The following is a 10919-nucleotide window of genomic DNA, read 5'->3' as shown; positions in this document are numbered from 1 at the left end:
CAACTCAGGATATTCCATGAAGCTAAACCTTTCAGAGGATGTTGTTTCCATGGTCTCTTTGCCTGGTGCACTTCCAACGATGAGGACAAGCTACCTTTGAGTCCAGATAATCAAGGAACACTCTGCCCGTGCTCAGGTAAGAGCCCAGAGGTGGGAATGCTGTCCCAAAGCATGGCTGCTGCCCATGCACAGCATCCTGATCCATGTGCTGCCCTTACTCCATTCTGCTTCCTCTGCACATGGAGTCTTCCAGAGAAATCTTCCTTTCCATGCTCAATTTCAGTGGGAAAGGCAGGATCCCTCTCTGGGAGCTGGGGCTCTCTCAGATGTTCACTGATTTTACCGGGACTGACAAAAGCAGCTGGATGGACTCGGCTCAACCAACATCCCAAACACAGCCTGACAGCACCTCAGCTCTGAGATCTCCACAGCAAATGGAGCCCAGGGCCATCCCTGCAGCACTGAATTCCTGCCAATTCCAGCCATTCTGAGCCTGCCAGAGCCTGGAAGTGCTGGGAGGGAACTTTGGGGATAATCAGCATTTCAAGGATGAGCAAATCTCTCTTTGCTCCCAGAGGAAGCGTCGTGTGTTTTCCTCAGGCACCTAAACACAATTAGGGAATAATTACGGAGCTGTTGATGTGTTTTCCTGTCAAAAAGGGGGAGAAACACATTTAGAACCTGTTCCCCAATTAAATCTGATCCAACAGAAGGGAACAACAGGGATAGCCAGGAGTGCCTGGTGTCTCATCCCGGCTTTGATGCCTCTTTGGTACCCTTGGAATGGTCCAGGCTGAGGTAGAAGCCAATCCCTTGGGAATGCCAATGGCACTGTGAATCCTTGGCATTTCCACAGCTTTTCTTAGCATGGATCCAGGCCAGCTCAAGGGATTCCATAGCCAGCACATCCTACACCAGAGTTATTTTTGATTTTATCAGGGACAGGGAAGGGAGATACCAATGGCAGGAAGGAGAAGGGCTGTGAAACGCTGGATCCGCAGCCTGGATTGTCCCACTGGGTCACATGGATGCACCAAAGGGATTCCATCTGGAGCCTGAACCTCCAAGGGGAATTTGCATTGGAAGCAGCATTCCAGAAGGATGCTGGAAGTGTTACCATGGGAGAAAGTGTGTAAGAGCCCGGGTTTTATCCCCAATATCTGATGCCGAATCCGGTGGATTTTGGAGCAGCCGGCAGATGGCACTGACTCATCTCCTGCTCCATGGAAACATCCCAGCGGGATGCAGCCTCTCCAGGACCTTTCCGCCTTCTGCCTTTAGAGGCACCGATCACGGAAAGCATATTTGAAGGTTGAGTAAGGCTCTGGCTGCCTCCTGGAACTGTTTGTACTGGGATAAAAATCGCCTTTCTGTGCTCAGGAGGTTCCTGGGATCTGGTGCTGATGAGATGGAACAGCAGACATGGAGCTCATGCTTCCCAAAACTTGTCCTGTGCCATGGCTGTTGGGCTGATCCTCGGGATAATCTTCCCTGGCATAAATTTGGAAGATGTGATAAGGCAGATACATCAATGTCGTTTCTTTCTGGTTTGCCTGGGCCACATGTTAAAGGGAAAAAAAATAATTAATTTTTTGCAAAAGGGAGGATATTTCTCCCTTTCCAGCCTCCGGTTTAGCTGAGGCTCTGAAGGTGGAGAGCTGCAGGCCCAGCATCCCTGGGAATTTTTCCATGCTGGGGGTCTTTTTTGTCTCCCCTTGCCTGGATTTCATTCCTTTTATTTCCTGCATTTGGGAAGTGTCTTGCCCTTGAGCTGTTGGGTTAAACCGAGACCATGGAACATCCCTTGAGAAAGGCTCCTGGCTTGTAGAGGGTCTTGTCATCAGGAGAAAGAACTGGATTTAAATGTGGGATTTTAGTGGATGAACAGATGGACAAGGAAGGGATGAACTACCTGGGAAAAGCTCAGCCAGGTCACAGCAAGGTTGTGAAAAACAGATTTGACATTCCTGGCTGTGACATTGGTGAGGCAACGGGAAACCACATCCCAAAATCCAAGTGCAAGGCCAGAGGGATTTTTAATTAAAGAGAAAAGGGAAGGATAAACCAAAAGCAGGAGCTGGATTGAGCTGTAATGGTTGTTGCTCCTGACTGTAAACGAGGGGGTTCAAGGCTAGGGAGCCACTTACAGCTCATCTGCAAACACAAAGAGAGGGAACAGAGAGCTCCAAACAAAGCTCCTGGAGAGTGAGGAACACAGGGCTTTGTTGGATCTCCTCAGGAATAATGAGGAAGCAGCTTCTCAGACAGATTGGTTTGTGGCACTGGGAATAAATGGACAAAAGGAAGACGTTCAGAGCAGTGCTGGCCTGGGATAGAGCTGCTCTCACATCGCACCAGCAGGGCCCCAGCAAAGCTACTCTGCAGGGTCTGGGTATAATGAGGAAAGCAATTTAGTGGGAAAAAGGGAACAAGGAGTCCCATTTGTGTGGGAGAAAAGCTCTTTCATTATTGCATTTGCGGTCAGAGTGGTTTTCCAGTCAGCCGTGTGTGGCTGCTGGTGTGAGGGTCTGGAAGGTAGTGGGACACTCTAAAGGGAGCAGAGAGTCCCCAGGCAGGGACAGAGGTGGAACTGGCAGTGCTTGGAATTCCTCCCTCTTCTCATATTTCATAGAATCACAGAATGGTTTGGGTTGGAGGGGACCTTAAAGCTCATCTCATCTCATCTCACCCCTGCCATGGGCAAGGAAATCTTCCACTATGCCAGGTTGCTCCAAGCCCCATCTGGCCTGGCCTTGGACACTTCCAGGGATGGGGCAGCTACAGCTTCTCTGGACAACCTGTGCCAGGGCCTCACTCCCCTCACAGGGGAGAATTTATTTGTAATATCTAAGTTAGTGATGAGTTGTCAGTCACAGAGAATGGGGAGCAAACCTAGAAAATCTTGGAAAAAACCCAGCATATTTTGTGGGAGAGAGCACGGTTTCTCGTGGTACATCCTGCCCTTGCTGGCTGTCCTTCCTCATCCATGTGGAAGTCGAGGGCTGGAGAAAGGCACAGTTGTGGATGTTCCCAGCGTTGATGAGGACATTTCTCGGGGATCTCAGTCCCTCACTATGGATTTCTCAGTTGTTTTACTCAGAATCCCAAACTCTGTGGGATTCCTGCCTCAGAGGGAACCTGAGAGAGGGATGAAGCCAAGGGGCTGCACACTCATCTCCTGCCTGTCCTTGAGGCTGAGGTGGAAATGCTGACTCTCCCAGAGTCATTTTGGACTAAGTGCCACGTAGACCCAGCTAATGGGACTCCACGCCAGGCAATCTGGAGATATATTAAACCCAGGAGCTGCTGCAGGAATGATTTGCATGTCAGTGACAGGAGGGAAATTGCCTCATTGTGTCTCTCTGGGTTTTGATCCTGTGAAGTGCCGGGTATCCCAGCTCCAGTCCGTTTAATTGATTCCCCGAGGCAGTGGAGGCCTCCTGGGATAATGAGGGCTCTCGAGGGGAAGATGCTCAGTTATCTCCTGCTTTTACCTCCCTGCTCCTCTGGCTGAGTGAAGAGGGGGAAAATCAGCTAAAAATGAAATGTGATGTTTGTTTGCTAAAACTGAAATGAAAAGTGATGCTTGTTAAGAGGGATTTAGTGGCCATGTAGGCTCCCAGTGTCCACCCCCCTGCACGGAGATTCCTTGATCTCTGACACATTGGAGAGCAGGGAAACCTGCTTAGGATCCCACACAAGGATGAGCCATCTGGGTTTCTAATGGTCACCCAGAGGGAAACAACCTCCTGGTCTTCCCTGCTTGTGATAGGGCAAGGGGAATGGATTCAAACTGAAAAAGAGGAGGTTTAGATGGGATATTGGGAAGAAATTCCTCCCTGTGAGGGTGGTGAGGCTCTGGCACAGGTTGTCCAGAGAAGCTGTGGCTGCTCCATCCCTGGAACTGTCCAAGGCCAGGCTGGATGGGGCTTGGAGCAACCTGGGATAGTGGAAGGTGTCCCAGCCCATGGAATGAGGTGATCCTTAAGGTCCCTTTCAATCCAAACCATCCTGTGATTCCATTATTCTATGATCTTTTCCAGGTGCCAGAGGAGCAGTGGGATCAGGAGAGCGTGGCAGAGAAGGGTGGAAACCTCTCTTGCAGCAGCCACCCTTTTGGGAGACCCCTTCATGTGAGACATCATTTAACAGTCACAACTCCTCACACTTCCCATCTCCAGGGCGGGAATGTAGGACGAGGAGGCTAAAATAGGCTGAGGGTGGGTGTGCTGTGGGAGCAGATTACAAAAGGAGCTATTTTCCCTTGTAAGCTTCTCAGCTCGCCCCCTGCTTAGGTCCTGGCAGCTGTCAGAGCTCAGCGGGGGTCCCGTGGAGATTTGGGAGGGCAGGGAAGCACACTCAGAGGTGGCACTTCTTGCTGATCCCGGGGTGGCACCGATGCCACTGACCGTCCTGGAGTGGAGACAGTGGTGGCTCCAAGGCCACCTGATAGTCTTGGACAACCTCAAGCTCTTCCCTCCTTGGATTTCACTTTAAACCCTGCCCTGTTTAGATCTGGGAATGACTGGATCCTTGTTACTCTTGCCTGTGTTTTTTTTTCCTTGGTGATGTTCAGCTGCAGGAGGTTTTTGGCTGCTGGGAATGGATCCAGCGGTGTCCAGCTGGAGCAAATTCCTCGTGGGCAGCAGTCCCTGTCCTGCCTGGCTTGGCCTGGGAGACCAGGATGTCCTGGGTGTAGGATGAGGCCAGGAGAGAGCCACCTGAGAGTGGTCTGGGTCAGCCTTGTGCTGTGGAGAGATATGGAAGGACATTCTTCCTTAAAGGAAAGGGATATTTTTCCTGCCAGGAGAGGGGACAATGCTCGGTCACCATGGCAACTGCAGCTCAGGGATGCTGGGTACACACCAGTGCCCTGGCAGAGGTGCTGGGGATGCTGCTGGAGGCCAGGATGTCCTGATCCTGGGCTAATTCCCAACATTTCAGTCAGTGTTGGCTGCCTGTGAGGGGCTCTGCTCCGCCAGGATTTGGTAAAGGGAATACTCCTGAATGCAGCCTTCAATTAAGCTCCTAAATCCCAGGAAGAGAAACAGGAACTTTGAGAAGAGAAACCTCCCACTTTAGTTTTGCTTTTCTATGGATCTAATTTTCCAAAGGTTCCCAGAGCCTTGGATATTCAAATGGCTCTTTCTATGTGCTGATTGTTAAGAATCCAAACCAAAGCAGGTGGATGATCCTTTAGCAGTCATAAAGCACCTCTGTGGTGGGTAACAGTGAGGAGATCTGATCTCAGAGGCTCTGCACAACTCTTCCTTCAGCACCTGCACTTGGAAAGCTGGAAAACAGAGATTTGTAAAGCAAGTGGAAGAAAAGGATTTGCAAACCTCTGCTGTTCTAGCAGAGCTCAGGCACTGCCTTGGAATTACAAAGATAGAGCATGTGTCGTTCCCAGCTTTCCGTGGTGCTCTGCTAATTTTCCTGCATGCTGAGAGATAAAATGGATCCTCTGGAATTCCTCCAAATTAAACCCAGGCTCCCTCTCCCCCTGCCAGCAGGGAACAGCCTCTGTTTGTCACCAGCAGCGTAACTCCACCTTTATCAGGTATTTCCAGTGCTCCTCAAAACCAGGAGCTGTGAAACATCTCCCTGGATTTCATTACTTTGGAGATGGAATGTTAAATCTCTCAGCTGGGCTTTGTGGCTTCACCAGGTAGAGGCTGAGCTGGAGCAGGAGCTGTGTGTGGATCCCTCTGTGCTGCTGAGGTGAGCACTGTGAGGGAGCTCCGTGTGCTCTCCCTGTGCAGGTGCCGGGCTCCTCGTCCCTCCCTGAGCCTCTGGCTGCCTCTTCCCACAAGGAATGATGCTGGAATGGGCTGCAGTAGGTTCCTGTTCGGGCTAGGTGAAGGGATGGGAGAAGCCAAGTGCTATGTGCTGATGCTCCTGTGCCAAGTCTGTCCAGGCCTCGTGGGAATCCTGTGGGACGTGGGTGCAGCCTTTTCTCAGGAATGCAACACAGAGCTGTGGAAATCAATCCAGCCCAGCTGGAACACACATGCACGGGCTGGTTCCTCCTCTGTCAGCTCAGGTTATCCGTCCAAACCTGCAGTGAGGAAACCTTTCACTGTTGCTTCTTCCCTTGTAGCCAACTCATTCCCTGTTTTCTGGCTTTCGGATCTCACCCCTGCAGCCTTCCAGGCCAAGTTCCAGGTCTTCCCTCCCTCCTTGGACTTCCTTCTGTGCCTGGTGCTCATCCCCAGGGGCTGCAATTCCAGCTGTTTGTGGGTAAGATCAACTCTTGCCAGGTGAGCCCAAAGCCCAGCCCAGCACAGTGGCACCTGGGTGAGATCAGGCCCTGCTTCTTGGTTCTGCATTCCTGGACTTCCAGCTGATATGTCCAGGGGCTACCAGGGAAGGGAAAACCTGAGGATGGAGGTGGTGGGGAGGTGCCTGGTGATCACCTGGCTCATTAGTCCAGCTACCAAATGAATGACAGCAAACAGCAGCTCCCATGGGAACTTTTGAATGTTGGGACTGTCAGAGCCTCATTTTTCAGGGTTATTTTATTTGCAGGTGTTTCCCTTAGACTCCTCTGCCATCAGAGTTTGGTGTTCCATCAGCCTGGGGCAGCTTGACTTCCCAGAGCATAAGCCTGCTCCCAACCAGCTTCTGCAGAGCCCAAACTTCCCTGTGTTCATTTTCTTGTTATTGTATTTAGTCTCTGGTGACTACCGAGCTGACAGCTGGTAAGGATGGCATGAAACTGAGTTAATTTTTTTGTCTAATTTGTGCAAAGCTGAAATCAGGGTTCTGAAAGCCTTGCTTTGCCTTATAGTGCTGACACATCTGCTGCGTGCAATGGCCTTTGATTCCTGAAAGTCTGTTTTCCCTCTACTTCACCGGGATGAGAAGATCTTTGTGATCTTTTGTAAATGCTTTAACACCACAGCTGAGAGTACCAGGCTGTTAGGGAGCTCCCCCAACCCTCCCTGAATCTCAGAATCATCGAATGGTTTGGGTTGGAAGGTACCTTAAAGATCACCCCATTCCACTCCCTGCCACGGGCAGGGACACCTTCCACTATCCCAAGCTGCTCCAAACCCCAACCTGGCCTTGAACACTTCCAGGGATGGGGCAGCCACAGCTTCTCTGGGCACCCTGTGCCAGGGCCTCACCACCCTCACAGGGAAGAATTCCTTCCCAAAATCCTATCTAACTGTGGCCTCCAACTGCGCCACCCTCCTGCCCCTTTCTCTCTCCTGTTCTGATTTTCCTGACAAAGCCCTGAGTTTGAGCAACCCTTGGCTTGTGGAGACATTGGAGAAGTTGTGGTATTTCTTGTTTTGAAGCTTAAAATAGCCTGGAATTGGCTCTTTATGTTTCCCAGAGTCTGCTTTGCTCTCCAAACCAAAGCGAAGCCACCACGACTCGAGCGGGAATTAAAGGCCCTGGCTTGAAGTCTGTGTGTGTTTTACAGGCCCAGGACAGCTCAAGCAGGAGCTGTTCCCCTGATAAGAATTATTCTGGATCACAATAAAAGCCACACCAGCTTAAGGCTTCTCCAAGCCTCATTTTATAGTGGCTATTAAAGACTGGAGTGAATTGCTCGGGATGATTCCCCAGGCACCGCTGGAAATAGGGAAAGTGGAGGAACAAAGAAAATGAAACATGTTTTGGGGCCCTAAAAACCATCTTTAGAAAGAGCTTGGTGTGATTATTATTATTTTCAGACCAATGTTCTCTGCCTAAGTAATGCCAGCAAAGTGTCTCGAGCAGCTCCCTAATTTGTGAGGGTCCCAAAGGCACAGCCTTGGGAAGGAATTGGATTTACACTTATGAAAAACAAATTACAGGCTGAGGGCTCGTTAGATGATTTGGAATTAATTTATTGATCTGAGGCTGGAGTGGGAGGAAATAGAGATGGGAAAACAGCTGAGTGCACCTTATCCCAAAACACACGAGATTCTGTCACCGAAGGAGATCAGGGAGCAGTTTTTTCGTGACTCCTTGGATTTGAGGAGCTCACGGAGGGACAGAGGTGCTGAGTTTGGAGCTCCCATGGATCCTTTGGGATGAAGGAGAGAATTCCCTGGCTTTGGCAGCCTGTGATGGCCTGGGAGCAGTGACAGGCAAAAGGAAGATGGCAGGAGGAAATGTTCCACTGGGAATAAGGAAAAACCCCTTTGCATTGGAGGAGTCACCCCAGGTCAGGGGTGAGAGCGGTGGTGCGATTTCCATCCTTGGGATGCTCAGACTCACTTGGAGAAGGTCCTGAGCTGTCTGCTCGGACCTGAGGATCTCCAAGGCCCCTTCCAACCTCAATTAATCCATGATTAATCCAAATAGCTCCAAATACAAGTGTGCTTTTACTCAGCCTGAGCTCCAGCTTGTTGTGGCCAACACTCCGAAGCCAGCGCTGGAGCACTGGAGCACAAACCATCCATGTCCTCTTGTAAAAGGCACCCAAATCCAGGCAGCTTCAACAGCAACCTTATTTTTTTGGCCAAATATGTGGAAAATAAATCAGGCATTTGCCATTCAATGTGATATTTTTATTGCTGTTTTCAGCCATCTCTGCCCTCTTTGCTTGCTCCCTGTGTGTCCCAGACCTGTCACAGTGGAAAAGTTCCAGTGAAAGCTGGAAACTTGGCAAACTTGTGCAGTATAAAGCAAACCTGGTGTTTCTTTTTAGAGGCTGAAAATAAATACATTAAAACCAAGGATAAGGGAGTCTCTGGGTCCGCTCCTGGCAGGCTGCTTTCCCATGTTTATGTGATAACCTGCTGGCCAGTGCAGAGGCACCGATGGCTAAAAATAGGGAGTGAGCTGCTCCATCGGGTCTGGGATAATCTGGTTTGGAGGGATATGGTCCATCATGCAACCCTGGGAAATCACTATCCTGTTTTTTTAACGTGGAGCAGGATTTGCAGCACTGCATCCATAACAGGGTATTTATCCCAAGGCACGTGGTGTGATTGCCCACACGGGTCAGTACTGCTCTTACTGATATTACTGGTCCTGCTCTCCCTGGGGTTGGTTCTAATGCTTTTTTTGGGATCCTTCTTGGTGGCATCGCTTGGAGCAGGTCAGTAGAGCCCACCCAGCCTTGGCACCTACTGGTTTGTACTGGAAGCAGTGGGAGGGGGCTGCTGGGAGTGGCTGTGCCTGTTACAACCTGGGATGGGGGAAAGGGCTGATCTGCTGAGCCTGGATATACCTGGAGGATTATTTGCCCTGGGAGTCAGTGGCTTTGGCCATGGGCAGGGTAGGCACTGCCTGGTACGAGGGGACACATGAGATACTTGGATCTGTTGGGATGAACTCTGGATCCTCCACCCTCCAGCAGCAGCGCCACTGATTTACCCCCATTCTCCACAGCACAGACACCCTGACCATCACCCCCAATTAACGTTAATTATCTCATTAACTCCACTCACAGGGAGCTCTGTCCTAAATAATGAAGTGAAATTTCCCTCTGAACTGGGCCAGAAGATTTTCTTCCCTTCTTTTTTTATACATGTATTTCCCTCTTTCCTTCCTGGAGGCAGCTTTGGGCTTTGTTTGGCAGCAGCAGCCGTGGCTGTGAGATCTCATGCTCTTCCTCAACAGAAATCCTCCCAAAGGAAGAGAAAGGGGAAGGGAAATAAGCTGCTGCCATAAACCCCAGGAAACCAGGGCCATTCCAGAAGCTCTCCCATGGCAAATGTCGCTGCCAGGGCCATTCCCCGGTCTAAGCCTGGGGGTCCTAAAGGAGGAGCTACAGTTTGGATTAAAGGATTTGCCAAAGTCTAATGAAGGAAGAGCCTCCAGGCTTCCCTTAATTAACAAATTAGCTCATCGAGAGTCTCCCTAATTTGCCAAATATAAAGCTGCCCTATTAATTAAACAAGAGGACCGATTTTAATTTGCCAAACCTTACGTGTAATTGGTAAATGACTAATTTAAACCCTTCTTGGTGGAAGTTTCCAGGAGCAGTAATGGGGTATGAGCAAGTGGGATCCTCCAAACAAGGAGCACCTGGGATCTGATCCACCAACGGGACATGGGGACCACCAATGATCCCACCACCTCTCCTCTTATTGACCCATCCACTAATTGGGTCTGATTACATCCAACCTCTTTCCTCTTCCCCCTAAATCCCATTAATTCATTGTTTTCCGTGAGCAGAAGCTCTTCAACAGCTGAGCTGATGCCAGGCTGGGGGTGATACACTCAAGATGGGATATCCATGGAAATGCTTTACCTCTCCCTCAGGAATTATGATCCTAAATCCCTCATCTCTGGGGATCTTCTTGCCTCTTACTGCTGTGCAGTTTTATGGATCCCCCCCAGTCCTACCCAGGATGGATCAGGCTCTGAGGAACCTTAATTGAATCTTTAGGATAAAACCTTTCCATCCTCACAGACGATCCGGAACGTTAATCCTGGATAATGTGACATGGAACATTTCCGCGGCTCCTCGGCACAGGTTTCCCTCCTCATGCTCCCTTTGAGTTTGGATTTGTTTGTTTCCCAAGGCAAACTCTGGATCTGGCTCCCATCAACAGCACCCTTTCGACAGATCCCAAAATTTATATATTTATTTAAGTAATTCTCAGATAAGGGGGCTATTTCGGGAATGGGATTCTTGTGGCAGTCCTGGGAGAGGGTTGGATCCAGCACGGGATGAGCTTTAAGCACTGGGATGCTCAAGATGCCTCTGCCCAGAGGAAGATGCTGTGGGGGGACCCTGATGAGGGCACAGGTGCCCCCACATCTCCCTGGCACTGCCCAGCAACTCTCTCCTTCCAGAAATAGCCCCACACTGGCATGAGCTCAGGAATATTTTGCTGTTATTTTTAAAAATTCCAGAGGAATTGGAGCTCAGGGGACCTGCACCAAGGCCACCCCTGGCCAAAAAAGGCCTGAAAATGGCATTGCATTCTCAGAGCTGGCAGGAATGCTGAGGATTCCCGCAAGGAACC

At 50.2% G+C, this 10919-nt stretch overlaps 1 protein-coding gene across 2 annotated transcripts; it reads left to right on the top strand.

Moving 5' to 3' along the window:
- The first annotated feature begins 4983 nt into the window (after positions 1-4983).
- On the top strand, positions 4984-10919 carry LOC113951212. Of its 2 annotated transcripts, XM_027651924.1 has the most exons (3): positions 4984-6240; positions 6529-6701; positions 9918-10303. In XM_027651924.1, exons 1-3 carry the CDS (start codon positions 5827-5829, stop codon positions 9931-9933), a joined length of 603 nt encoding a protein of 200 aa, XP_027507725.1. In that variant the 5' UTR covers positions 4984-5826; the 3' UTR covers positions 9934-10303. The 2 variants fall into 2 exon arrangements, 1 of the variants encoding a protein (XP_027507725.1); XR_003529089.1 differs by lacking the exon at positions 9918-10303 and adding an exon at positions 10361-10919 and having other exon boundaries at positions 4984-6701.

The sequence above is a fragment of the Corapipo altera genome, unplaced genomic scaffold (assembly GCF_003945725.1).
Source record: "Corapipo altera isolate COAL_440 unplaced genomic scaffold, ASM394572v1 67, whole genome shotgun sequence".
NCBI lineage: Eukaryota > Metazoa > Chordata > Aves > Passeriformes > Pipridae > Corapipo > Corapipo altera.
Note: the sequence above shows the minus strand (reverse complement) of the source record. Positions and strands in the feature narration are given on the sequence as shown.